We start from the raw sequence: 25,346 nt of genomic DNA, 5'->3' as shown, positions 1-25,346 counted from the left end.
CGTGGGAAACCAAGAGGTGCGGAGGGTGCGGGGGATAATGGTGATAGCAGTTTGTTTACATGCGTGCGCAATGAATTTAGGGGCTCGGCCCTAGCCCTCTCACGTGAGATACCACGTGATTCCCCACACCTTGCAATACTGGAAGTTGGAATTTTTTTGTATGATAAGAATTGATTAAAAAAGAGAAGGAAAAAGTACTTAGTCAGAAGAATTTCGAAGAAAGTGCGGAAAGATGGGTTGGAATTTTTTTTGGTGCGATTTTCGTTGGAGACCTTCGCCAAGGTAGTTCAAACTGCTCTTGACAATATGTTCACAAACCACCAAAGACGCTTCAGGGCCGCTCGATTACAGGCCATATCGCGTTCCTTTCTTAATCCTTTCCACCAGAGAAAACTCGTCGTTATGTGTAGCTTTGTGGGCTTGCTTGCACCGCGTCTCGCGTAGTACCCGCCAAAACTGACGTCACCGCCCTTCTCCCTCCCTCGACCGCCTCGGCGCGACTGGTCAACATCTCCGCCACCCTGCTCCACAAGTCCATAGCAATATTCCACTCTCCCATATTACATTATAACCCACCTTTGAGGTTGAGAACCGCGGCGGTGTCCGCGATGGCGCAGAGCCAACGAATGGCTGAACTCAATCATGTTATCGTGGCTTATCAAAACCCCCACCGCCGCCCCGATCGCGCTCCGACCCTCGGAACATCTAAATAGTTTCTTCCTCACACCCCGCTAAGTGTACCACTTGCAAAATGTCGTGTGTCATGGAGTACTTCAAATACAAGAACATCATGTACGTTTTCTTCTGTATGCACAGCTTTGAGCACGACTAACAAAGCAGTGCCGGGAAGCAGAAGCAGCGCGAGGAGATCATGGCGGAGCTCGCGCCAGAGTACGGGTTGCCGTTGACGCCCGCCGAGGTCAAGATTTTCAATGCCACTGTTGCGGAGACTGCTGCGGAAGTGAAGGCCGGCCTCGTGCAGCCGATTGAGGTGTTGCACGCATACGGCAAGCGCGCGTACGCGGCGCAGAAGGAGCTGAATTGCTTGACCGAGGTTATCTTCAAGCAGGCCGAGGCGCAGGCTGCGGTGTGCAACAAGAACGGGCCGTTGGCTGGTATTCCCATCTCGTTCAAGGATACCGTGTCCATCGCCGGTGTCGATTCAACTCTAGGTTATGCGCGCTTCGCGAACAAGCCGGTGCAGCAGGACGCTACGCTGGTCAAGCTTCTCAAAGACGCTGGCGCGGTGCCGTACTGCAAAACCAATATCCCGATGACCTTACTCTCTTACGAATCCTACAACAACGTGTGGGGTCGTTCCGAGAATCCCCATGTCAAGGGATACTCCCCAGGCGGCTCCAGTGGCGGCGAGGCCGCATTGTTGGCATATGGTGGTGGTCGCGTGGGCATGGGCACGGATGTCGCGGGCTCGGTGCGTGTGCCATCGCATTTCTCGGGGTTGTACACCGTACGCTCGTCATACGGCCGCATCCCCCGCGCGGGAAACACGACGCCTACTCGTGGTCAGGACGGTATTACTTCGATTTACTCACCTATGTGCCGCTCGTTCGTGGACCTCGAGTACGTGTTCAAAAGCATTATTGACATGAAGCCGTGGGAGTACGACTACACCGTGCACCCGATCCCGTGGCGTGAGATTACACTCCCTGCGAAGCTGAAGATCGGCGTTCTCGCCGACGACGGTGTCGTCACACCCGCCCCCGCCTGTGCCCGCGCGCTAAACACTGTCGTTGAGGCGCTGCGCAAGCAGGGCCACGAGATCGTTCCCTTCGTCCCCCCGTCCCCCCTTGAGGCTCTAAAAATTGCGACCCAGCTCATCTGCGCAGACGCCGGCCGCATGGCGACCTCATGGCTCTACCCGGGCGAGAAAATCGACAAGGGCGTCGCCAAGTTCCTCTTCGTCGAGCGTCTTCCCCGGTTTGTCAAGACGATCTGGTCGCTGTGGGTCAAGTACGTGCAGAAGGACGAGGTGCTTTACACGATGCTGAACAACTGGAACGAGAAGACGCAGTTGGAGTACATGGATTTGATCATGGAGCGCGAGGGCTACCGCGGCGCATTCTTCACCGCATGGAAAGAGAGTGGGATTGATTTTCTTGTCACCGTGCCTAACGCGACGCCCGCACTGCCGCACGACGGCATGTTCGAGGCGTTCGGTTCGGTTGGCTACGCATCGATGTTCAACTTGGTGGACCACTCCTCGGGTCTTATCCCAATTCTCAAAGTCGACAAGGAGATCGACGCACTTCCCGCCGGCTTCTCGACCAAAGGCATGAACTACATCGCGCGTGGCGCGTACCGCAACTACGACGCCACTAAGATGGCTGGTCTGCCGGTCGGCGTACAGATCATCGGCCGGCGACTCGAGGAGGAGAAGGTGCTTAAGATGATGGCGCGCACGATCGACGCGCTCAAAGACATTGGAGTTGAGTACGAGCTCCTCAACGAAGTCGAGTAAAGTGCATGTAGCAATTACGTCTAGTATACAAAAGGTCGTTATCGTGCAGGGTATATGGTCATGATGCATCGACGTAGATGTCTGCACAAGAAGTGTAAAACTCCACCGGCGCGCCGGCAGTGCAGGGCGGGATTTTGGGGAAGTGCCATGCCCAGACGATGTTGTAGATGCCGGTTTCCAGGTCATCGGGAAGATAGAATGTGGATACGCACGGCGACGCCACGCGGTCGCCACCGAACTCGTTTCCGGCCGCGACCGCGCATTTGCCGTCGTCAAAATTGAACGGACCGGCAAGCAGGTTATTCACGTCAAACATCTGTGCGACGTTCGTAAGTTCCAAATTTGGCGCGCCGCCCCAGAGCCACGAGTAGTTCCCCGGATGCGGTCTCTCATCAGGTGCCAGTACATCTGCCGTTACATGTCCGTTCTCGAGATACGTCGCAGTAATGTTGTCTCCTGGTTTGGCGGTGAGCATAGGGTACATTGACGAGTACGTCGGCGTCTGCTGCGTGTCCATGCACAGCGCTGTCGTGACGTTTGGGTCCATGAGGTGGTACGTCTCGAGTACATCAATGTGGCCTTCGTAGCCACGGATATAGCCGGTGGACCGCAGCATGCTGGTGGATGGGTCGGTTGCGTAGAGCACGTCAATCTGGGGGGCGGGGGTTAGCGGCGTGCGATAAGAATGTGCGTACAAGCACCTACCCAGGAGTGCGCTTGCACTGCGGCGGCGCAAAGAAATGCGAGAAAGAGCGGCCTTGAGAGCATTGTGTGTGTCCAGAGTGACGATCTCCGAGGAGGAGCGGGAACACGCGTCTTATAGAGGCATGACGGCCTGCGACGGTGGTCATTAGCCCCTCGCCTCCTGCGCGACGCGCCGCGTCGCGTAAACAAAGGGGCCAGCCCCTGTGCGCCGCACCTTCACGTGTTCCTAATCCGTCCAATACGACGCGTCGCAACGCGTTTCATTATCGTGAGATGACTTTATATGATACCTATGTGATACCTATGCAATTGATCGAACTCTACGCCGCCGCCGCCGCCTTCTGCGCCAGCTCCAGCTCTGCCACCCGCTGCGCAAGCTCGCACACCGCCGCCGTCACCACCCCCGCCGGCGCGCGCCCGCACGCAAGAACATGGTTCTTTGCTGCGACTGCCAGTGCATTGCACGCCACCCGCGCGCCGTGCTGCGACGATGCAGGAGTCCCTGCTAGCACCTCCCTTGTCGCGCCGACAACACTACGCACCGCGTCGAGGAACTCCGTAGCACCCGCGCTCGCGTCCGTGGTCTCTGCGAAGGATGCAGTGGCAAGCACGCGTTGGCATGCGGCTGCGAACTGTGTGCTTGCAGGCGGCGTTGAGTCGAACGATGTTATGCTGTTCCACGAACCGTCCGTAGATGCTAGTTTCGCGCGTAACGTGGCGTTCGCGGATTCAAGCTCCTGCGCGCGACGCGAAAGCGCCTCAGTGCGCTCCCGCGAGAACTGCTCCGCCAACGCAAGCGCACGCATCTGTGTTGCCAGCGCGGCCGCCTCCACGCGCACCTGCTCGGTAGTCTGCTGCTGCGCGTCCAGCCGCCGTTTGGCTTCCTCGCACTCCGCCACGAGTGCAGAGTACTCTGCGGACGTATCGACCCCACGCGTGCTCTTCTGCTCCAGCGCGCTTTCAAGAGCTTGCACTTCCATCACGAGCTTCTTGTTCGCCGCCCGCGTACGGAAGAGTTCCTCCTCGCTGGCAGCGGTGGCTGCTTCTGCCGTCGCTACAGCCGCCTCAGCGGACGCAGCCATAGCGCGCTGCTCCGCCTCCACGTGTTCAGTGCGCTCAGTCCGTTGTGTCACCTCGGCTTCCAACGTGGCAACCCTCGCCTGCAGTCCCGCGACCTGCTCTCGCAGCTGCACCATCAACTCCTCGTCCGCCGCACTGCGGGTGTGCGCCAACGATGGCGTTCGATTCCGCGCTGGCACCGCGGGTGACTCCGGTACTGTATGATGCGATGATGCTACCGAACTCGTTCTGCTCGTCCTACTCGTGCTCCTGCGCACCGGCACAGGCGGCGCTGCGGTGCTCTCTGGGATCACAAGCGGCGCAGGTGGTGCTGCGCGTAGTTGGCGGAGTGGTGGGGTTGGGATCTGCTGGCGAAGGTTGTCAGGATCCTCAGAATCGGAAGAACCGGGTTCATCGTCGGCGGTGGCTTCGACCATTGTAGTCTTTGTCGGGACGATGGTAGAGGACTGGAACGGGTGCGCCACCGGACGCACGGCGACCGGTGCGGGGGTGTATGGCGGCGCGGGCACTGCCGAGGGTTCAATCCGCGGCACTGTGAGCTGCCGCGCGCGGGGATCCGGCGGTAACCTCCTCACGACCTCATGCAACACGTCCAGCACCAAATCCTTGAACCGATTCTGTTGCAACACTGCAAGATGCTCTCTTGTCTGATTCCGTTTCGGATGAAACGTATCCAGCGGTCGCAAGGAGCTCGGTGTATTCGCCGGATCCCGCTCTCCAGCACGGCGCCGCTCAAGCTCGTCGTACACATCCGTCGACAGCTCCACGAAGGGGACGCGCGGCATGCGCCGGAGGCGATCGCGGGACTTGGCTTGCCGTGGAGACGGTGGGGGTGGTTGCTGTGTGGATGAGTCGTTGTCATAGTCCACCAGCGCCGCGAAGGCGTCGCGGTGCGTGTGCAGCGCGGAGTCTGCCCACTCGGCCATTCTGTCGCTAAGGGGGTCAGTTGATAAGTGGACAACAGGAGAAGTGGCGATGCAGGTTAAGGTTTGGCGGTGGCACCGCCACGTGCGGCGTGGCAGCCGTGCCGCGGCTGCGGTGCTTTGGTGGAGAAGTCGACACAACCAGAGCACAATCGATAGTGATAAGACTACGACGCGGGAAGTGCGTTCTCGATGTTCAAAAAAAATTGGAATGGACGGCGTGTGTAATGCCCTGCGGCGAGTTTTCGGCGCCTTCCGACGGCCCGCGGAGGCGAGGGAGAAGAAGACACGGAGAAGCCCGGCGCCATCGTCTACTTCGCAACGGTGCACTTCTCATATCCACTCTTGAATCCCTTTCTAAATCTCACCCCCCCTGTCTCTCTCCTGGACAATGCCCATAGTCTACGCAGGCACCGTAGTGCACTCCCTCGCACCGCAGGCTCTGCAGATCCTGCCGTCTGCAGCAGTCGGCGTCGACGACGCCGGCACCATCATCTTCGTCCTACCGCTCGATCTCGCTCCTGACGCCGGCACGACGATTCTCCATGCCGCCGCCACTGCGGCCGCGACCAATTTCGGCTGGCCATCCTCCTCCTTTACAATCGTGCTTGGCCCTGTCTCCTCCTTCTTCGTCCCTGGCTTCATCGACACCCACATCCACGCATCGCAGTACCCAAATGTGGGCCTCTTCGGCAAGACCACCCTACTCGACTGGCTCAACACCTACACCTTCCCGCTCGAAGCATCCTTCTCCAACCTTGCCACCGCGCGCAGCGTCTACGACGCCGTCATCGACCGTACCCTACGCAACGGTACCACAACTGCGGCATACTATGCGACAATCCACACCTCAGCGACAAACATGCTCGCGGACATCGCGCTGGAGCGCGGCCAACGTGCGTTTATTGGACGCTGTTGCATGGACGCGAATTCACCGGAGTATTACCGCGACGAGTCGTGCGAGACAGCGCAAGCCGCCACACACGAGGTGATTGAATATATCCGCAAAATCGACCCGGCCCACGAGCTTGTCGCACCGATCATCACGCCGCGGTTCGCACTTTCGTGCTCCCGCGAGCTCCTGGATTGGCTGGGCAAGCTGTCGAACGACGAGAAACTGATGGTGCAAACCCACGTGTCTGAGAACGTGCTTGAAGTTGAGGCTGTCAAATCCACGCATCCTTTCGCGGAGCACTATACCGGCGTGTACGACGCGTGCGGGCTCTTGCACGAACGCACCATCCTCGCGCACGCGGTGCATTTATCCAACGAGGAGCGGGATCTTATCGCAAAGCGTGGCGCAGGGATTTCGCACTGCCCTACGAGTAACTCTGCGCTCACCTCCGGCGAGGCGCGGGTACGGTGGCTGCTCGACGCTGGGATCAAAGTCGGACTGGGTACAGACGTGTCCGGCGGTTTCACTGTCTCGATCCTCGAGACAGCGCGCCAGGCCCTGCTTGTATCCCGGCATCTCGCCATGGGCGGCGACGAAGCGCACAAGTTATCCATTGAGGAAGTACTCTTCCTCGCCACTCTTGGCGGCGCACAAGTATGCTGTCTCGAGTCTAAAATCGGCAACTTTGTTGTCGGCAAGAAGTGGGACGCGCAGCTGATCACGCTTGCTGACGAAAGCTCCCCCGTGGACGTGTTTCCTTGGCAGGTGGGCAAGCCGGAGGAGTTGGTTGCGAAGTGGATCTTCAACGGCGATGACCGGAACGTGGCCAAGGTGTGGGTCAACGGGCGGCAGGTTGTGGGGTCGTAGACGAAGTCTGTAGCAGTTTACATTGCGACGTCATAGATCCCCTGAAAATTTGAAGAAAACTCCCAGTTCAATCTTCACCTCCTCCAAATCCACTCCTATGGCCGGCAAGTCCGTCAACCTCAACAATGCAAAGCCTTCGTCCTCTGCCTCGTCTTCAAATGCAAAGACCACAGCGTCTAGTACGAATGGCGTGGCGAAAGAAGCAGTGCCGCTGACTACGGAGTACATCGTACGGCCGACTATACCAACCCCGGGCCTACGCATCACTGCACACCCATCCATTCTCCGCACGCATGGCGTAGCCCAAGGCGACCTCTTGTCGGTATGCAAATCGACGCCATGCTCTTCTTCCTTGACCTCGTCGATAGCCCGGGTGGCAACTGCACCGGTATACGCGGACGCCTCCGTCGGCACGGATGCGTTGCAACTCTCACGCGGCCTTCGCGGACTCGCGGGGGTATTGCTGGGCGATCGTGTGCGTGTGGAGAGGGTTAAGATGCAAGTTCCAGATGCAGGGGAGGTTGCTGTTTCCTTCTCCGTCGATGGGGAGGAGGAGGACAAGCTTGGCGCGGCTACTATCATCGCTGTTCTACGTATGTTCGTTCACACCACATGTAAAAGTCAAAGTACTAACTGGCTCGGAGGCGAAATCAAATACATATCCCCTGGTCAGCTCATTTCCACTCCGAGACTACACATCCAAATCCACACAATTCGTCCATCCCACGCCTCACCAACCCCATCACCGCTCTACGCAGTCACAGCAGCAACCCCGAAACTACGTATCCTCCCCTCTCACCCGCCCCCCCTCTCACCCGCCATCGTCCCAGGCGCACGGTACTCCATGCTCGGTGGCCTCGACTCTGAAATCGCACTAATCCGTCGCACGATAACGCAACCGCTCCTCCGCCCGGAAATATTCGCCCGCTTCAACGTCGCCCCACCACGGGGTGTATTACTCCACGGCCCACCGGGCACGGGGAAAACAATGTTACTTCGTGCCATTGCGCACGAAACGCCGCAGGCACATGTGTTGACAATTTCCGCATCGGCAGTGTTGGGACGATATCTTGGTGATACGGAGGCGAGTATTAGAAGGGTGTTTGACGAGGCGAAGAGGTTCGCGCCGAGTGTGATTCTGATGGACGAGATTGATGCACTTGCGCCAAGGAGAGATGGTGACGCAGCGGGAGAGACAGAAACACGGATTGTCGCGACGTTGCTTACACTGTTTGACGAACTTGGCGAGGATACCGCACCGTCAGACGGTGTGACCGAAGCCGACAACGCACCAGCGCCGCCGCGCGTGGTCGTCGTGGCCGCGACAAATCGTATCGCGAGCGTGGACTCTGCGCTACGCCGGCCGGGCAGATTTGACCGCGAAATCGAGCTACGTATACCCGACATTAACGCGCGTCTCGCCATCCTGCAACGCCATCTCTGTCACACTCCGCACTCTCTCACTCCTGCGCAAGTTTCCTCGATCGCAAGCAAAACGCACGGCTTTGTCGGAGCTGATATCGCTGCTCTTTCACGGGAAGCCGTGATGTGCGCTGTCGCGCGTGGTGATGACACTGGCGTGGAGTTGAGCGAGGTAGTTGTTGAATTTGCTGATTTTACCACCGCAATGGGAACTGTGCGTGCGAGTGCTATGCGTGAGATCTTTCTCGAGACACCGAAGGTTTTGTGGGAAGATATAGGCGGCCAAGACGACGTGAAGCGCAAGCTACGCGAGATGGTGGAGTGGCCGCTTACTCACCCCGCGACGTTTATACGTCTTGGAATTGCGCCGCCACGTGGTATTTTGCTCTACGGTCCACCAGGCTGTTCAAAAACGCTCACAGCGAAAGCACTGGCCACAGAAGCCGGATTGAATTTCCTAGCGGTAAAGGGGCCTGAGATATTTAACAAGTACGTGGGTGAATCCGAGCGCGCAGTGCGTGAGATTTTCAGGAAAGCGCGCAACGCGGCGCCGTCAATTATCTTTTTTGATGAAATCGACGCCATCGCGACCGCGCGCGGACACGCGGAGACGGGTGGTGATCGTGTATTGACGTCATTGCTGAACGAGATGGATGGCGTCGAAAGTGCCGGCGCTGTTGTGGTTTTAGCCGCGACAAATCGGCCAGAGGTTCTCGATCCCGCGTTATTACGACCCGGCCGGATCGATAGGCTTGTATACGTCTCACCACCTGACGCTCAGTCACGGAAAAGTATCTTCGAAATCACGTTCCGCGGGATGTCCGTCGCAGAGGACGTGGACGTCGCAAACCTTGTCATTGCGACGGAGGGGTGTTCCGGCGCCGACATTGCCGCTCTATGTCAAGAGGCGGGGTTACACGCCATGAACGAGGACCTTGACGCACCGTGTATCGCTGCGCGGCATTTTGATGCCGCGGTGAAGGGCATGAAGCGTTCGATTACACCGGAGATGGTGCAGTTTTACGCTGACTTCCAGGCGGGAGCGAGAGGATGATGAGGAAATGGTGGGGGGACCTGAATGATTGGATTATATGTACAGTAGACAACAAACAGGCAGATGTGGAGTGGTGTGGTATGATGAAAGGACTAAAAACCGAGACGGGTCATAGTCGGGTATACTCAGTAGTGCGCCTGCTCAATCTACCCAGCTACTCAGCGCAGCGGCTCTACCCGCGTTCACCGCCGCTTGTACCTCCCGTGCCCCCCGTCGTTGGCACGCTCCGCGCGTCAGATGGCAACTCCGTAACATTTTGCGCGACCGGACAATCTGTTGTTTTCCACTGGGTTTTCATACTAATAAACCCCGTGCATAGCACGACGATGGGATCGATCACACTCGAGTCGATAAGGAATTCGTAGTTTGGTACGTGCCGGCGGAGTGGTTTCGCCTGGCATACGGTCTGGCGGACTTCGAGGTCTTTCCCGCCGTCATTGACCACGCGTTCCAACTTGCGCGTGTTGGTACTCCAATGATACGGCGCGCCGTCGGCAGTGTAGAAGACGTTGTATGAGTCAAATGCTGTAGCTGTATGTCGAATTTTGCGACGACGAAGTTCAGTGGATGCAGTGCCGACGTGAAATTCAATTGTATGCCCGCGCGCGTTTGGTCCAAACACCGCTATACGGCGCCAAAATCGAATTGTCGCGACGAGCGTGCGGTCGGGATAGGTGTACAGCATCCACACGCCTGTTTTGTACCTCTCAAAGGTATGCTGTAAATCGTGATCCCTGGAAAGTACGTTATATACATGCGGTCGTTGCCATAGACGACGGAGTTGTGCTTCGACGGAGTATGCTGCGAGTTCTGCCGCTTCCATTGTCTTTGCACGTTTGCGTTCTTCCGCACGTCGCGTGCGGAGGTGAATTGCGCGAGATATCCTTGCGCGGATGGTCGTTTTCTGCTTCTTCTTAGCGGGTGAGCCGTCGGTTATAACCTCGTGCCGGACGAGAGGCCCTGAACGGCGCTCAAACCGACCTAAGCGATCAGTCCATCGCTCATTCGGATCACGTAGCATCGGCCGCACTTCCGCGCCTTCAACAATCACCGGCTCCGGCACCTCGAGGTTTCGCGGCGCACGCAAGGTATCCCGGCCCCTAAACACATACATCGCACGCACGCGAGAGAGATCGAGCGTTTTGCGCTGCGGGTGGCGCCGCCGGCTGTCACGTTGGGAGAGGTATAACTTCGCGACGGAGGAGGCAGCGCCGACGCCCGCCCCGGCAACGGAGAGCACTGTTTCGACAGCCGCAAGATTTGGTGGGATAGCGAGGGTAGCAAGAGCAATAACTGCGGCTACCGCGGAGGCCGCCATAATGATATAGGAGAGGGTATCTGGAGTATGTCGAGAGTGTGGGCGTGGAATCGGGCGGAGGAGGAGGACGCCGGCCCGACGATAATCCGGCTCAGGGGCTAGTGGTGACGCCGCATGCAGTGTAGCCGCTCCGGGTGCGGCTGAGTCGGGCAGCGCCGCCGGGATCGCGTTTGGCCGACGGCGATCGATAAGAAACGCTTCGCCGCTGTATATCTTCCTTGCATGTCCTCTTACCGCTTTTCCCGTCCATATCTTTCCAATGGCAGTTTCCGTCGTGGACATCGCAACCTTCGAGGCACAGATCCGCTCGTCCTACTCCGATGTGATCGGCGCCAAGCTCGGTGGTGCGGTGCACTCTTGCTCCGATGAGTTCTTCGCGGAAGCGTCCAACTTGCTCTCCCCGCGTGCGCCTATCCGCGACAAAACGCGCTACACGCATCAAGGTGCGTGGTACGATGGCTGGGAAACGCGACGTCATAATCCTGCCGAGGCGGACTGGGTTATTGTGCACCTTGGCGTCGCGAGCGCAAGAGTTGTCGGGTGTGAAATCGATACGGCTTTTTTCGACGGGAACCACGCGCCCTCTATTTCGGTCGAGGCTGCGTTTATTCCTACAGGTGCGCCGGATGAGAGCACGGAGTGGATGACTGTGATCGCACGTACAGAGTGTGGTCCGACACAGCGCCAGTTCTTCGTGCGGGTTGACGGTCTGACGAAAGAGTGCTATAACTATGTGCGTTTGAAAATGTATCCCGATGGAGGCATCGCGCGATTCAGACTGTACGGCACGCCTGTGCCTGTCTTTCCGGCTATGCTGGACACGGAGCTTGATCTCGCGTCCGTCGGGAACGGTGGTGTGGCCATCGCGTGCTCCGATCAGCGCTTCGGGACTGTCGACAATCTTCTCCTCCCTGGCCGTGGCATAGACATGAGCGACGGCTGGGAGACCACCCGCTCACGCATCAGCGGGCACGAAGACTGGGTGGTTGTCCGCCTTGGCGCGCGCGGCGCGATTCGAAGCGTGATTGTAGATACCGCTTTCTTCCGGGGAAACTTCCCTGACAGGATCCGTGTGGAGGCCATCGACGCCGCGAGCGACGAGGCTGCGCTCGCAAAGGAGGCGATTTGGACGGTCGTGGCGCCGACGTACAAAGCGGAGCCTGATAAAGAGCACCCACTTAAGGTAGAGAACAGCCTGCCCGCCACGCATGTCAAGCTTGTCATGATACCCGACGGTGGCGTCAAGCGACTGCGCGTCTTCGCCACTCGTCTTTTATAAAGCTCCGGTCTTTCTAAAGCTGTGTACAATATATCAATATTCTAATCCTCATCGTCAAAGTTGTCCAACTCTACGGCCTGCACGTTCCCGAAAAAATGCGTAATCAAAACCTCAGACAAATTACGCCCGTATAAATCCGTGCGCACACCGGCGTGCGAATGGATCTTTTCCGGTTCATACGAATCGAAGAGGTCCTGCATCGTCAACTGCGAATCTCGGTTCACCTTCTCCAAGAACTCAAGATTGTAGTAGGTAAACCGGTCGATCACCGCCACGCCCACATCCGAGTCCGCGTGGTGCGAGTATGAGCTCTCATCCAGCTCGGACGAGCCCACCGCAAGGACGTTAGGAGAGTAGAATTTCGTGTACATCGTGTTTGCCTGGCACGTGTCAATCATGAACAGGATCTCGTTATACCTCCGCATCTCCCACATCTGCGCGAACGCGTCCGCGATATCAAACGCAGAAATCTCCTCTGCGTCCTGGAACTTGAGAAACTCGTTCCCGCCGTGGCCGGACATGTACACAAAGATATTCGAGTTCTCGTCCGTCATCAACCGCTTCGACCGCGGTGTCGTCGCGACGTCCACCTTATCGGTGAGCACCCGTAGGAACGTGTCCACAGTCACCTCGTAACCTCTGTAATCTACCTCGATGTTGTTCGCGTACAAATCAATCGCCCTGTCCGCGTTGTTATACACAATCCCCGGAAACGCATTACGGGGGTTACACGCTACGTCGTCGGCTAGCATCAAAATAATTTGCGAGTCCGGAATCCCTAGTCGCTTAACGGTGCGGTACATACTAAGTGCATTTGCTTGGTGGCGGTAGTTGAACCAGAACCGCGAGGTCGAGACAATGACGGCCCAGTTGCTGGTGTGGCCTGGTGCGCTTGGGCGCAGGTGTTTTTGGTCATAGATGTACCGCCGCAGGGTTTCTTCATCGAAGGTGAGCGTATCGTCGGCGCGTACGGCAGTTGCTAATAGTAGCGCGAGGATCGCGCAGATCCAGTGTATCCGCATGATTATCCGCATTATTGTTGTGGTGGACTCATTACACGCTGCGTCACAACATTCACGACACAGCTTCGTCGTTGGGACTTCTACTTCGATACATAGTGAACGACGAACTCTCTATTCCACCCCAACTGCACTTCGGCAGGACAGCATGTTGACTATCTAATCTGACATGCATTAACATTAAACAATACATCTACCCAACATTGCTCATAGCTCATATCCAAACATCTACTATCTACAAAACCCCCGCCAACACCGCCTCCGTCGCAGAACTGATATATTCCTTCTTCGCCGCAAGCGGCAAACCAAAACGCCTTTCCAGCGCCTCACGAACACTCTTCTTCGTCACGACCATCAAATCCGCAGTCTCTAAGATCTCCCGGATCGCGTCTAATAACACCTCATCGCTCGGCATGCTGTGCTGTAACGTGTCGAGTTCGATGTCTTCCATTCCCGGGGCACGGGCAATGGTATATGCAATAGCTGCGGTGCTGGGCGCGTACACGCTTGCGCGGTGTGACTGTGGCGCGGGCGAAGTCGCACGAGATGAGTAGCCTGCGTTGGTGTAAGCCGAGGGCTGCGTTATGCTGCCGCGGTACTCTGTCGGTGGCGAGTCGGTATAGTGCGACACTGGTCTGATCGTGGACGCGATATCGCTCTTTGTGTCATACGCGACCGAGCCGCGCTGGTGACCATACTGATCCCACAATTCTGCCTGAAAGTCTTCCCACCGCTTCTTCGGGATGGATGCAGGATCGAATTTTCCCTCATCAGAGACAACTAGGACTCGTCCTTTCTCGCCGAGTACAACGCGGGTACTGCCCCATGAGAAATCGTCCATGTGCCAGAATGAGTATATTGGCACCATGAAACTGAAGATTGGGATTGCAAGGAGGTAGACGATCATCCAGCCAATCATTTCCCATTTACGCCGCAAGATGAAGATAATTGCTTGTAAGCCGTACACTGCCACCAGGATCAGAATCGATGTCAACGGGATATTCGAGGAGTCTGTGGCAATCTTGTAGAATAGATATACGAGATACCCGACGGTGACAGGTTGAACGATGGTACTCATCAGATCTAGAAACACGACAAACCGCATACTGAAGCAGCAGAATCCACATAACTGTGACATCGGAACCAACTCGACAAGGTTATGCACAGTCGAATTAATCCATCGCCGCCGCTGCGACAAAAACACTTTCCACGTATCCGGTGCGACCGTCAAACACATTGCCTCGCGAATGAACTTTGTCTTGTATGACGGATGATGTCGCAGCAACAACGTCGTGAGATAGCGATCCTCGCCTAGGTGCAGCAAATTCTTCATATGCAGAGTGTCCACCCGAATTTCCGCGTACCCTTGGACAACGGAATTGCTTACAAACAAGGGCTTGCCCGAAACCGCGGCGCGCACGCGGTACATTGAGAAACAGCCAGGTAAACATGTAACACTGCCGAATAAGCTCTCGAAGGCTTTCGCGAGATTATGCGAGATGTAGTACTCGTACACCTGGATCATAGTAATCACTGTCTTGCGCGCGTTCGAAAGCGCTGTCTCCCCACACAGCGCGATGATCTTTGTATTATTTAAAAACGCGGAAACCATCCGCGTCGCCGAGTCTGGAGCAACTTCGGTATCCGCATCAACTTGCAATATGAACTCGTACAGCGTGGGACTCACGCCGATCACGTTTCGGATCTGGTGATACAATTCGAGCTCCAACGGGCTCATTGGCGAATTGAAATGCACGCGGTTCAGGAACCGCATCAAAATCATCTGCGAATCACGCTTACCTCTGTTTCCGGGGCGACTTTGCTCGGTTGGTAACCCGACCTTTACGATCACCACGAACGGCACGATATGCCCCTGCACTTCGTACAGACCCGAGTACACTTTACCCATATTATGTTGCTTCATGCCTTCGCCGAGACTTTCGAAATCGAGAGGCTCCGGATCGATATCCGGCGACACGCCGAGAATGTCAAGAACGATACGGGGAGTCGGACGATCGTTGCCGGCGCCGACGATCATGCCATCGCAGATAATGCAAAGAAGCTTGCGCTTATCATCGTATCTCATTCGCGCAAGCGAATCAATCGCGCGACGGAGCGAGTCTTCATCTTCTGTGTACGCCGGGACCTGGCAGATCACGAATTTGTCGAGGCTTTCGGGTAATCGCTGACGGGAAAACTGCAGCGCGGCGAGGAACTTGACACCGATGACGGAGACCAGGAGCAATGAGACCACAAGAAGAAAGTATCGCGAAAACAGACAACGCGACGAGTTTCGTGTATCAACGCGGCCCGCGTAGAATAAATTCCGCAAGCACACATACATTCGTTCTTTCATGTCTGCGTCTATATCAAGTTCATCCCACAACTGGGATATATCGCTGCCCGCATTCTCTTGGAATAATTCGATAACCGTGTCATCCATAAAATCCGTATCCACGTCGGTCGGTGCGTCCTCCCCAGCCGGAACCAGCACTTCTCGTCCGCCGGCCACGTAATCCGTCAGATCAAACACCATGCCGTGTATACTCGCTATCGTTTTGCTGTCGTCATTGACTAATGTTTTTATATACTTTGCAGTGTAGCCCACGTCACCTTTCTTGTAGTTCGCCCGTAACATAAGCATTTGCTCGTAGTACCAATCTGGACGCGAATCGTTCGTAAAATATCTAAAATCATGGTACTGCGAATTCACATCCGTGGAATTTTCGCCGGTGTAATCCAACGTGATGGACGGATCAACAGTGCCGTTTTTTCCCAGACAGAGTGCGGATACTTGTACCGGGAAGAGGACAGTGATGTCAGCGCCTGCGTAGTCTAGTACATCGGTCTTGGATACGATAGAAGGGTAATGACCTGGCGCAAATTTGGTGAGGTCGAAGACTTCGCCGCGGATGGCGGCTAGAGCCTCATCGGGACTGTCGTCGTAGTCGTAGCTCGATAGCTCGCTGATACTGTACACGTGCTGTGTGGGACAGATCAAGATTGGAAGCGCAACTTATCTCGTTAGCAACAGCTCTCCACACCCTTTCATGCAAACTCACCAATAAAGAAGATAACCATTCCGCACGCCATCCATATCACGATGTTGATAGCAAACTTCTCCCGCCACGCAATCCGCTGATCCTGGCGATCAATCCGTCCGATCCTCGCAATTGCTCTATCTGGCAACCAAAACGTGACCGTCTTCACAATCGTCATCCACCGTTGCCGCGAAGAAGAAGGCTTAAACGTATCAATCTCCTGCTCGCGCGCAGCCTTGCCGGCCTCGATCATATTCTCAGGTGAAGTGAAGTTTGCAAACATGTCGCCAGGCCCGCCGGTGCCAGGGGCGCCGACGCCGGTTCCAAGGGTAAGTGCATCTACGGAGCGTGCGCCTTCAGCACCATTGGCGTAGACATAGTTCGCGCCGCCAAGGGGGGGCGTTGATAATTGTGGGTTCGATTCGCCGAATGGGTTATCGCGTAGTCGTAGTGTGCCAGGCGAGTGTAAGTGGGTAAGATATGAATCTTCTGGATCGACTAGTGCGCGCCATGCATTTTCGGAGAGTAGCACACCAGTTGTGCCAATTTTAACATCGCGATCGCTCCATGAGTGGTCCATGATGATTTGCGCGACTTTGTGCTGATCAGAAGATGCAAGCATGGCGGAGTCATCGAAATTTGCAAGAGTCAAAATCTCGTTGAACGACACAAAAATTGAAACATCGGTAACTTGCACGCGTCGCGCAATATCGGAGATGCCGAGAGCGCTAATCTGCTGGCGCACGCATTTGACGTCGAACTGCCCCGCCATCTTGCGCTCGTTGGGCTTGATGCACAGTATGAAGTACGGATTCGACTCGACAAAGGACTTGCGCATGGTGTCAAGCGCAAGACTGAATTGACCAGTCGCGTTATATTGCTTCTCTCGTGGCTGTTCTCTGAGCTCCTCTGTAACGATGGACTTGCGGAGGATGGATGGCTGGCGGAGCGGTTTCGAAGATAGTTGGCCCTGCAGCACAGTTGAGCGTTCGCGGGGATGCTTGATTGCCATGACAGCCTTGGTGTTGAACAAGCTTGAAACGAACTTGGAGGTTGTATTGGTCAACAGGTTCATAAGATCGCCAGAAATGTCGTCCATGTTTGCGTCTATGATGCGCTCGACGGAATACTCAACCTCGCCGTCGTAATGGCGCACGGTGAAAGTCTTCATCGAGCGGGAGACAGTGACGGCGGGATTCTTGTCGTAGCGCTTCTGCATCGTGTCCATGACGGCAAGAATTGGTCTGCCGCGACGTGTCTGATCATCGAGAAGAGGAAGAATGCCAAAATGCGGTTTTGTGAGAAGTCTGACAGTGTCACTGTTGTCAAAGTACTCGATGCTGGGAATTTCGAGATCCTCGGCCTCGAACTTCTGGGATATCCTACCATAGAATGCGAAGAGCATGTAGTTGTACAGTGTCTCGTTCGCGGTGTTGTATAGCAACTGATTGATCGCGTCGGGACCACTAGTCATGCGCGCACCGAAACTTTGGGGGACGAATCCGGGAAAGTCGACGACGGAGATGGTGTTTGCAATGGTCGACTCGTCAAGTGATAGTTTATCGTTGACTGCCTCGATGAGCCACTGAACAAGCATAGTGTAAAGAGTACGTGCGAGATCATCTGCATGTGCCCTGGCCCCGGCGGGATCAAGCACGATGGTGACGCGTTCGCGACGAAAACTCTGCGTCTTGTATACAAGTGCGCTGTCTAGATCTGCCGGGACGACGCCGAGAAACGCAGCCGTAATGTTGAGGATGTCTTTTGACTCCACTGTAGCATGATTCTTGTCGCTGTCACTCTCATCAGTGTTGGCCGAGAACTCGAGTTGGCCGAGGTGCATGATGGCGGCGAGGACCTGGCACATTTCAGCGATCTCGATCCGGGGGAAGTTGAGTGTGCGCATGGCGGACCTAAAATGCGCAAATCCTTCGGCATCGTCAATGCCGATGTTGCGCTGTGTCGGGTGTCCGAGGTAGTTGTAGCGCGCGTCACTGTCTAGCGAGAGGTGCTCTCGTTCGGGATTTGACGAGCCGGAGAGGAGGTAGTAGAAAATGTGAAAGTTGCGCTCACCGGTGGGCACCTTTGCAACCCGATCGCGGTCAAGACGGTAGGAAATGAACTTTGCGCCAATGAGAGAAGCGTCGGTGTCGTACTGGTACTCGAGCAGTAGACCCGACTTGGATGCCTCAGGCGTGACGCCAGTCTTTGTGGTGGTGAAGGCGGAGAAGAGAAAGTGTGCACAGGAGATACGCTTGCTGAGAGTCGCATTTGCAGATGCATGAAGTCGGCTGCACAAGTGACTGCGGAGTTCAGACTTTCCGGAGCCGGATTCGCCTCTGGAGGTTGTTAGCGGTGGACGTGAACCGTACGCGAGCGGGAACGTACAGAAAGACGACGAGCTGGTTCTCTCCTAGTCTGAAAAGACGGTCATAAGCGCGCGAGGCTAGAGCGACAATCTCGTTTGACTGCACGGAGGTGTAGGAGTTGAATGCGATGAGGGTGTGGGACGAGATGGCAGACACGGGCATGCCATTGTGGAAGCGGGCGCCGAGGTGCGCGGTGATGTTCTGGGAGGAAAGGGCGGAAGCGGGGAGCTGAGAGATGTCAGCGACGGGTGGCATCGCGGAGCACCGTGCCGTGCCGTGAAGGAGAGACTTGTCCACAGGGTGAGGACGCGATGGTGAAGGCGGAGTGCGCTGCTATTTCTGTCGTACGCGGAGAAGCAGCACCGGACGATGCCGCACCGCCACAGGACCGCAAACTACGCACCGCCTGCAGCACGCGTCCCGATCGAGCATATGTAAACAGAGGCGGTGTTGCGCTGTGCCCGACTCTTTCTAGCCGGCTTTTGAACTCCATCCAATATGCACCCGTACCTTGCACATGCTGTCTTTATCGCATGCCCAGCCTTGCGCCAGACTCAGCCGCGGGACGCGAACAGCACGGCGGAGCGGACGGCTGGCGTGGCAGAGTCGTGGCGCAGCTCCAGCCGCACATGCGGCGCCGCAACTCTAAGCGATGGCTGTGGCGCGGCTATGCTATATTTGATGTGATGCGCCACACACACAGCTATGTCACCCGCAAACACACCCTGGAATGGAACAGCGCCTTTCTAACCATTTCCGCCTCCATCATCACGACGCTTTCGTCTCTCGTTCTCTCCTCTGGGACGATATAGGAGGTCTGGTAAGTATAACTGGCGATCACTTCTGACAAGGCACGCTAACACCCACAGCAATGGAGTTGCCGCTCTCATTCACCCTGGCACAGCAGACACCAAACGCGCTGCTCGCAGCTCTCAGGAACGCGTACGAAGCAGGTCGCTCGGTCCGTATAACCTCGACCTCCCTTGTCCTTTTTGACCGGGTATCCGAACTAGAGACCGAGTCGCCCTATGAGACCGAGACAGACGATTCTGAGGAGGCAGTGCTCCGCAGCATCTGGGAACACGCGCGGCGTCGCGCGGAAGACCAAACACTGCTGCTGCTCTCCGCTCAGCCGCGCTCTGCGCCTGCACTCTCAAATCTCTCACACCTTCTCCCTGCATTTCCTAACATCCCCGGTCATGTCTTCTCTGCACTCTCTGCGCTTGCGCCGTTCCTACCGCTTGCACGAACAAGAACCGCAGTTGCCGTCGAGCTCTCGCTGAGTCTGTCAGGCCAAGTCCTGGCCACGCGGATCAAGCTCTCCGACGAAGCAGACAAATCTGGCGATAAGACTAATTTCGCCAACGTGCCTCTCTTGAAGTACATCCTCGCGTCGGCACGCGATGTTGAGAAAGAGAATCTATCGCTTAGATCTGATCTCACTACGTACTCGCTGCTCGACTCTCCTCTCCCTGATCCATCTGATGAGCTCAAGACCAAGGCATTTGAATGGCGTCAAGCTCTACTTGAGTGCGGCCTCGAAGGCACCGATACTCTCCACGGGATCTTCGCAATAATTTCTGGCATACTGCTCTTTGCAAACACCAGCCAAGACGACATTCTAGAAGGCGCCACGCTCCTCGGTATCGACCCGGAAAAGGTCGACTCTGATGCTATTTTAAGCGACTCATTCCGACGTGAAAACATCATCACCTCAGCATACAAGTCCCTTCTTCTCATCATGACCCAGGCGCTTAATCAGTACCTGTCCTCTATCGACTACATTCAGGGTGCGCCAGACTCTGACGACGTGTGTGCTATAGTCTCTGTCCTCGATGCTCCGAATGCATACAGGACCATGGCACTGCAGCCGATATTTGCGACTGACAACGTGGCAGAGTCAATTGCGCTCGAGATGGCAACTGACGGCATCAGCATTCCCGAGACGCCAGTCTGGATTCGCCAGTCTCTGCAACAAGATCTCTCCGCTCCAGATCTCATTGACGTGTCCTCATCTACTATTGATATCACAGCTATTACAGACCCTACTTCTCAGCTTGCCAACACCCCCAAATCATCATCACTCGTGCTCTCATCTCTACTGTCCTCCTCCAGACTATGGCACATCATTGGTATCCCCATATGTGACTCAAAGGCCACTTCAAATAGTCTAGCATTGCTGCCTGCAAATGACTGGTCCAACGGTGTCGTGTCCGCGCAGATCCGCAGTTGGTTCCTCCTTAATTGGCTCCAGAAGTACCGCACGATCGATTTTACTGCAGACTTTGGCGTCGACGAGTTTCTTGACCGATACGCGGATCTTCTCCAAGTCAACGGCATCGATGTCAGGAACCCGTATGGAATTGATATGTGGGCACAGTCGCAGCGCGGCTGGGGTGCGGATGGGTTTTTCCACGGTCGAGAGCGTATATGGCTGCGCGAAGATGTGTGGCGCACACTTGAGGGCGAGCTAGATGGTCTGCGGTTTACTACTGAAGCAAGAATTCAGGAACGCGCTCAGGAATCTGCAGAATTGTCTCATATGCATAGCATCCCGACTCGCTTCGGCACCGATACTCCCGCATCGCGCGCATATTTGCTGCATCCTGACGACGACGCTGAAGATCTCACAATGTTTGGCTCAAAATTCGCAGCCAATGACCCAGAAGCACAAGGCCGCAAGATTGAGACACGGGAGATCACCAGAAGCAGAAAAACTTGGATTAATTTCGTCTGGGCACTGAGTTTCTGGATTCCCTCTGCCGCGTTGCGATTTATCGGCCGCATGAAGCGTCCTGACGTGCGTATCGCGTGGCGTGAGAAGTTTGTCATCTGTCTCATGATTTTCTTCATGAATGCAGCTCTCATCTTTTACATGAGTAAGTCTATTCTACTGATGTTATTCTGTGTCGTGCTAACAAAACAGTCTTTCTCAGCGATGTCCTCTGTCCGGACTACGACAGAGTCTGGAACGGGGAAGAAGTCTCCGAGCACACCGCATCAGACGACTTTTATGTCAGTATCCATGGCAAGGTGTACGACATCAGCAAGTTTTGGAAACTCCAGCACTCGGACAACGACGTGGACACGACCACGGCGACCATGGAAGTATTCGCCGGTCTAGATCTGTCCAATTACTTTCCCCCGCCTTTAACTGTTGTTTGCTCTGACTTCGTCACCGATGACACGATTTGGTTGTCTTACAACACAACTATCACCTACAGCAGCGCGGAGCATGCATGTGGCCCAGACAAGCAGAGTTCGAACACGACAGCGCTGTACGATATCACCTGGTACAACGACAAGTTTTTGCCTAGAATCAAGGAGTACTACAAAGGTGAACTTGTGACCATGAAGAGCTATGTTGAGTATGCGGGACAGAGTGGGTACAATAACTGGGCGATCATTGACAACAAGATCTACGATTTGACAAACTACTTTTACACAACCGATCTCTACCCGTCTTCTGACAGTGACTATTACGCGGAGTACGACTTTTTGGATTCAGATGTGACGGCACTGTTCACTGATTATCCTGGTGAGGATATCACTGAGAAGTTTTATGCACTGACATCAATCTCCGATGCCACGCGCACGGCTACTCTCAACTGCCTGAACAGTGCGTTCTATGCCGGTGAGCCTGATTTTCGCAAGAGCGCGCGTTGTCAGGCATCCAATTACATTCTCCTCGGCATCGCCTGTATTCTTGGCCTTGTTATTCTTGTGAAATTCGTCTCATCGCTGCAGCTTGGATCGAAGCAGAACCCACAGCAGCAAGATAAGTTTGTGATTTGCCAGATTCCGGCGTATACTGAAGGCGAGGAGCAATTGCGAAATGCGATTGACTCGTTGACGGCGATGCAGTACGATGATAATCGGAAGCTGCTGTTTGTGATCTGCGACGGCATGATTGTGGGTTCTGGAAACGACAAACCTACGCCGGAGATCGTGCTCGATATTCTCGGCGCGGATCCACGACTTGATCCGCCGGCTTGTGCGTTTGAATCTGTTGGTGAGGGCTCGCAGAAGCTGAATTACGGTAAAGTGTACTCCGGCTTATATGAATTCGAGGGCCACGTTGTGCCGTATATCGTCGTGGTCAAGGTTGGCAAGGAGTCCGAGAAATCACGACCAGGTAACCGCGGCAAGCGAGATTCGCAGTGCTTGCTTCTAGATTTCTTGAACCACGTTCATTTCCGAGCACCGATGTCGCCACTGCAGCTTGAGATTTTCCACCAGCTTAACAACGTCATCGGAGTTGATCCGGAGCTGTACGAGTTTTTGTTCATGGTTGACGCTGATACCTCGGTTGCGCCGGATTCGTTGAACAGACTTGTGGCTGCTTGTGTGCGGGATAGCAGAATCGTTGGTATCGCGGGCGAGACTAGTTTGCAGAATGAGCAGGGAAGTTTGTGGACGATGATTCAAGTGTACGAGTACTATATTTCGCATTATTTGTCGAAGTCATTCGAGAGTTTGTTCGGCAGTGTTACTTGTCTTCCCGGATGTTTCTGCATGTACCGCTTGCGAACGGCCGACAAGGCGAAGCCTCTGATTATTTCCAAGGAGATTATTACGGGGTATTCTGATGGCCAGATTGATACATTGCACAAAAAGAATTTGCTCGCGCTTGGTGAAGATCGTTATTTGACAACGTTGATGATGAAGTCGTTTCCCAAGATGCGATTCACGTTCGTCCCAGATGCGCACGCACAGACGGCTGCGCCGGATACCTGGGGTGTGTTGATTTCGCAGCGACGACGATGGATTAACTCGACAATTCACAATCTTGCGGAGCTTGTACTGCTACCTGATCTTTGCGGATTCTGCATTTTCAGTATGCGATTCGTGGTAATGGTGGATTTGATCGGAACGCTGTTATTGCCGTCGGTGCTGGCATATATCGTTTACTTGCTGTATTTGATTATTAGCGGGTCTGGATCGTTTCCACTCATTTCGGTAATTATGATCGGTGCGGTGTACGGATTGCAGGCGTTGGTGTTTATTATTCGACGTCAGTGGCAGCATGTCGGGTGGATGATCATCTATGTCCTCGCCTACCCGGTGTACTCGTTTATTCTGCCGGTGTATTCATTCTGGAACCAGGACAATTTCTCGTGGGGAAACACGCGTATCGCGGTGGGTGAAAGCGGGAGCAAGCAGATCTATGCAGTGGAGGACGATTACTTTGATCCGAAATCTGTGCCGTTGCAAACATGGGAGGAGTATGCGGTGAGACATAATTTGCCAGGACAGTATCGTCCGAATATACAGGCCGCGAATGAGAAAGGTGCTGCCAAGACGGATGTTATGTACACGAATCCCACTCTGGAGGAAGCTTATGAGATGGACGATTTGCCGTCGATGTATTCGTCGTACCGGCCTGTGTCGGCGTATAGTGGGTTGCATGGTAATTATGACTTGCCGCCGGCGGCGTGGTCAGTATATGGACAGCAGCCTCAGGCGAGCGTGTACTCGGGACGACCGGTGTCGATGGCGATGACAGAGCCTGAGCTTACAGGCGTTATGCCGGGACAGTCACGGCCTGCGAGCATGATGTCTGGATATGGATCGCAGATGGGGCAGACGCGGCCGGTGAGCATGATGAGTGGATATGCGCCGCCGCGATATGGGAGATAGAGGGCGAGATGTGATTGGCATGATTTAGGAGTTATGATTTAATGAATGATTAGGATATACAATTGTGATGCAGAGGGAATGAGACGAGCTGAGGAACGGCGTCACTCGAGGAGTTGCTCAGGGGGTGTGGCTCAGCTTTATATCGGTGAAGTTTATTGTGTGGCTGAGGAAATCTGACACATGGTGAAGCGGTATAAGGAAGAGCGGACAACTTTATTCTACAGTATGATAGATGATCTGATGTTGACAAACACGCGACTACGCGAGCAAGTACTTGTGGAAGAAGTCGTTCATGATCTTGAACGTCTCCTGCGCGCGCGCCTTCTGCTCGGGTACGCTCCAGTCGCCCCGGGCGGCGGCGTATCCGTGGTGCATATCGTCGTAGCGGATATACTGGACAGTGTTCAACTTCTCGACAAATGGTGCCAGTGACTCAACGGTCTCGTTCTTTGATGCCACGACCAAGATCGGCACGTCCTCGACGCCGGAGGCGTCAAGTTCCACGATGCGGGAAGGGTGCACCATCGCGACGGCGTTGACAAGCTTCAGCTTCGCACCCATGATGGCGAACTTGCCACCCCAGCAAAAACCGTAGAGACCCACAGTCTTGATGTCGGGGTATGTGGTTGTGATCCATGCAATAACGGCTTCGAGATAGGGCATGTGGTTCTCTGCGGAGTTGGTCGCGCGCCAGGCCTGGAATGCGTCGGGGTTGACAGAGGGGGAAATGTCGTCGGTGACGGGCTTACCAGCAAAGAAATCCGGCATAACGACAAGAGGGCCGTCAATAGTGCTCAGAGCAAGGTAGTCGGCGCCCTGGAATGTGTTGGGGTGCATGCCAAAGATATCTCGTCGAGTCAGTAGGGAGATCTGCGCTGGAGAGGGGAGAGGACATACCGTAGATGCAGATGACAGCATAGCTGGCCTTGATGTTGCCAACAAAGTAGACTTCGCGGCCCTCGACGGTGGTGAAGTTGCCTTTGGGGGTGTACTCCGCTTTAACACCATCAGCCTGAATGATCGTCGGGCTGTAGCACCAGAATCAGACTTACCCGTGAACTGGGGAGATGGGATGACGTCACAGGGCTCAGTAGATGCCATGGTGGATAGTTTAAGCGTACAATTGAGGTATTTGCAAGAGTGATAGAGAGGATGAAGAAGAGGAGGAAGAGGAGGAGAAGAAGGGAAAGTCGGGCCCTCAAATATCCCGCGAGCAGCGGCGACGTTGCGCCGCACGGACTTAACGGGCCATAGC

General features: G+C 55.2%; 11 protein-coding genes across 11 annotated transcripts; 5 read left to right on the top strand and 6 right to left on the bottom strand.

Annotated features, from left to right (window-relative positions):
* The first annotated feature begins 503 nt into the window (after positions 1–503).
* On the top strand, positions 504–2,530 carry V1518DRAFT_422657 (amidase signature domain-containing protein). Its single transcript, XM_066905510.1, has 2 exons — positions 504–792; positions 841–2,530. The coding sequence occupies exons 1-2, from the start codon at positions 752–754 to the stop codon at positions 2,477–2,479; spliced, it is 1,680 nt and encodes a 559-aa protein (XP_066757398.1). The 5' UTR covers positions 504–751; the 3' UTR covers positions 2,480–2,530.
* Positions 2,453–3,329, bottom strand: V1518DRAFT_422656 (uncharacterized protein). Its single transcript, XM_066905509.1, has 2 exons — positions 3,192–3,329; positions 2,453–3,138 (listed from the first exon to the last, which is right to left on the bottom strand). Exons 1-2 carry the CDS (start codon positions 3,245–3,247, stop codon positions 2,538–2,540), a joined length of 657 nt encoding a protein of 218 aa, XP_066757397.1. The 5' UTR covers positions 3,248–3,329; the 3' UTR covers positions 2,453–2,537.
* A 108-nt stretch (positions 3,330–3,437) lies between these two features.
* V1518DRAFT_422654 (uncharacterized protein) lies at positions 3,438–5,382 on the bottom strand. The gene has a single exon (XM_066905508.1). The coding sequence runs from the start codon at positions 5,188–5,190 to the stop codon at positions 3,505–3,507; it is 1,686 nt and encodes a 561-aa protein (XP_066757396.1). The 5' UTR covers positions 5,191–5,382; the 3' UTR covers positions 3,438–3,504.
* A 136-nt stretch (positions 5,383–5,518) lies between these two features.
* Positions 5,519–7,027, top strand: V1518DRAFT_422652 (uncharacterized protein). The gene has a single exon (XM_066905507.1). It carries the CDS (start codon positions 5,579–5,581, stop codon positions 6,947–6,949), a length of 1,371 nt encoding a protein of 456 aa, XP_066757395.1. The 5' UTR covers positions 5,519–5,578; the 3' UTR covers positions 6,950–7,027.
* Positions 7,028–9,576, top strand: V1518DRAFT_422651 (P-loop containing nucleoside triphosphate hydrolase protein). The gene is made up of 2 exons (XM_066905506.1): positions 7,028–7,542; positions 7,594–9,576. Exons 1-2 carry the CDS (start codon positions 7,047–7,049, stop codon positions 9,423–9,425), a joined length of 2,328 nt encoding a protein of 775 aa, XP_066757394.1. The 5' UTR covers positions 7,028–7,046; the 3' UTR covers positions 9,426–9,576.
* V1518DRAFT_422649 (uncharacterized protein) lies at positions 9,438–10,788 on the bottom strand. The gene has a single exon (XM_066905505.1). The coding sequence runs from the start codon at positions 10,741–10,743 to the stop codon at positions 9,598–9,600; it is 1,146 nt and encodes a 381-aa protein (XP_066757393.1). The 5' UTR covers positions 10,744–10,788; the 3' UTR covers positions 9,438–9,597.
* A 164-nt stretch (positions 10,789–10,952) lies between these two features.
* Positions 10,953–12,095, top strand: V1518DRAFT_422647 (galactose-binding domain-like protein). Its single transcript, XM_066905504.1, has one exon. It carries the CDS (start codon positions 11,003–11,005, stop codon positions 12,020–12,022), a length of 1,020 nt encoding a protein of 339 aa, XP_066757392.1. The 5' UTR covers positions 10,953–11,002; the 3' UTR covers positions 12,023–12,095.
* On the bottom strand, positions 12,006–13,175 carry V1518DRAFT_422646 (peptidase C13 family-domain-containing protein). Its single transcript, XM_066905503.1, has one exon. It carries the CDS (start codon positions 13,054–13,056, stop codon positions 12,064–12,066), a length of 993 nt encoding a protein of 330 aa, XP_066757391.1. The 5' UTR covers positions 13,057–13,175; the 3' UTR covers positions 12,006–12,063.
* V1518DRAFT_435440 (chitin synthase-domain-containing protein) lies at positions 13,153–18,776 on the bottom strand. Its single transcript, XM_066906265.1, has 3 exons — positions 18,471–18,776; positions 16,104–18,421; positions 13,153–16,056 (listed from the first exon to the last, which is right to left on the bottom strand). The coding sequence occupies exons 1-3, from the start codon at positions 18,704–18,706 to the stop codon at positions 13,277–13,279; spliced, it is 5,334 nt and encodes a 1,777-aa protein (XP_066757390.1). The 5' UTR covers positions 18,707–18,776; the 3' UTR covers positions 13,153–13,276.
* A 392-nt stretch (positions 18,777–19,168) lies between these two features.
* On the top strand, positions 19,169–24,330 carry V1518DRAFT_397891 (chitin synthase-domain-containing protein). Its single transcript, XM_066901831.1, has 3 exons — positions 19,169–19,271; positions 19,321–21,330; positions 21,378–24,330. The coding sequence occupies exons 2-3, from the start codon at positions 19,323–19,325 to the stop codon at positions 24,089–24,091; spliced, it is 4,722 nt and encodes a 1,573-aa protein (XP_066757389.1). The 5' UTR covers positions 19,169–19,271; positions 19,321–19,322; the 3' UTR covers positions 24,092–24,330.
* On the bottom strand, positions 24,109–25,253 carry V1518DRAFT_422642 (Alpha/Beta hydrolase protein). Its single transcript, XM_066905502.1, has 3 exons — positions 25,144–25,253; positions 24,989–25,087; positions 24,109–24,939 (listed from the first exon to the last, which is right to left on the bottom strand). Exons 1-3 carry the CDS (start codon positions 25,190–25,192, stop codon positions 24,350–24,352), a joined length of 738 nt encoding a protein of 245 aa, XP_066757388.1. The 5' UTR covers positions 25,193–25,253; the 3' UTR covers positions 24,109–24,349.
* Between the last annotated feature and the right edge of the window lie 93 nt (positions 25,254–25,346).

This window comes from Limtongia smithiae (assembly GCF_038497785.1).
Source record: "Limtongia smithiae strain NRRL Y-17922 unplaced genomic scaffold V1518scaffold_14, whole genome shotgun sequence".
Lineage (NCBI taxonomy): Eukaryota > Fungi > Ascomycota > Lipomycetes > Lipomycetales > Lipomycetaceae > Limtongia > Limtongia smithiae.
The sequence above is the reverse complement of the archived record's forward strand: the minus strand, read 5'-3'. Positions and strand labels throughout refer to the sequence as shown.

Bases quoted from the DNA above. Each gene is read 5' to 3' on its own strand.
- V1518DRAFT_422657 (XM_066905510.1), top strand. From the start codon at position 752: ATGTCGTGTGTCATGGAGTACTTCAAATACAAGAACATCAT. The intron at 793-840 runs GTACGTTTTCTT...CTAACAAAGCAG, and splicing joins TTCAAATACAAGAACATCAT to TGCCGGGAAGCAGAAGCAGC.
- V1518DRAFT_422656 (XM_066905509.1), bottom strand. From the start codon at position 3,247: ATGCTCTCAAGGCCGCTCTTTCTCGCATTTCTTTGCGCCGCCGCAGTG. The intron at 3,139-3,191 runs CTCCTGGGTAGG...GCTAACCCCCGC, and splicing joins GCCGCCGCAGTGCAAGCGCA to CCCCCAGATTGACGTGCTCT.
- V1518DRAFT_422654 (XM_066905508.1), bottom strand. From the start codon at position 5,190: ATGGCCGAGTGGGCAGACTCCGCGCTGCACACGCACCGCGACGCCTTC.
- V1518DRAFT_422652 (XM_066905507.1), top strand. From the start codon at position 5,579: ATGCCCATAGTCTACGCAGGCACCGTAGTGCACTCCCTCGCACCGCAG.
- V1518DRAFT_422651 (XM_066905506.1), top strand. From the start codon at position 7,047: ATGGCCGGCAAGTCCGTCAACCTCAACAATGCAAAGCCTTCGTCCTCT. The intron at 7,543-7,593 runs GTATGTTCGTTC...ACTGGCTCGGAG, and splicing joins TACTATCATCGCTGTTCTAC to GCGAAATCAAATACATATCC.
- V1518DRAFT_422649 (XM_066905505.1), bottom strand. From the start codon at position 10,743: ATGGCGGCCTCCGCGGTAGCCGCAGTTATTGCTCTTGCTACCCTCGCT.
- V1518DRAFT_422647 (XM_066905504.1), top strand. From the start codon at position 11,003: ATGGCAGTTTCCGTCGTGGACATCGCAACCTTCGAGGCACAGATCCGC.
- V1518DRAFT_422646 (XM_066905503.1), bottom strand. From the start codon at position 13,056: ATGCGGATAATCATGCGGATACACTGGATCTGCGCGATCCTCGCGCTA.
- V1518DRAFT_435440 (XM_066906265.1), bottom strand. From the start codon at position 18,706: ATGCCACCCGTCGCTGACATCTCTCAGCTCCCCGCTTCCGCCCTTTCC. The intron at 18,422-18,470 runs GTACGTTCCCGC...AACAACCTCCAG, and splicing joins AACCAGCTCGTCGTCTTTCT to AGGCGAATCCGGCTCCGGAA. The intron at 16,057-16,103 runs GTGAGTTTGCAT...TAACGAGATAAG, and splicing joins AATGGTTATCTTCTTTATTG to TTGCGCTTCCAATCTTGATC.
- V1518DRAFT_397891 (XM_066901831.1), top strand. From the start codon at position 19,323: ATGGAGTTGCCGCTCTCATTCACCCTGGCACAGCAGACACCAAACGCG. The intron at 21,331-21,377 runs GTAAGTCTATTC...CTAACAAAACAG, and splicing joins AGCTCTCATCTTTTACATGA to TCTTTCTCAGCGATGTCCTC.
- V1518DRAFT_422642 (XM_066905502.1), bottom strand. From the start codon at position 25,192: ATGGCATCTACTGAGCCCTGTGACGTCATCCCATCTCCCCAGTTCACG. The intron at 25,088-25,143 runs GTAAGTCTGATT...ATGGTGTTAAAG, and splicing joins CCCATCTCCCCAGTTCACGG to CGGAGTACACCCCCAAAGGC. The intron at 24,940-24,988 runs GTATGTCCTCTC...TGACTCGACGAG, and splicing joins TGCTGTCATCTGCATCTACG to ATATCTTTGGCATGCACCCC.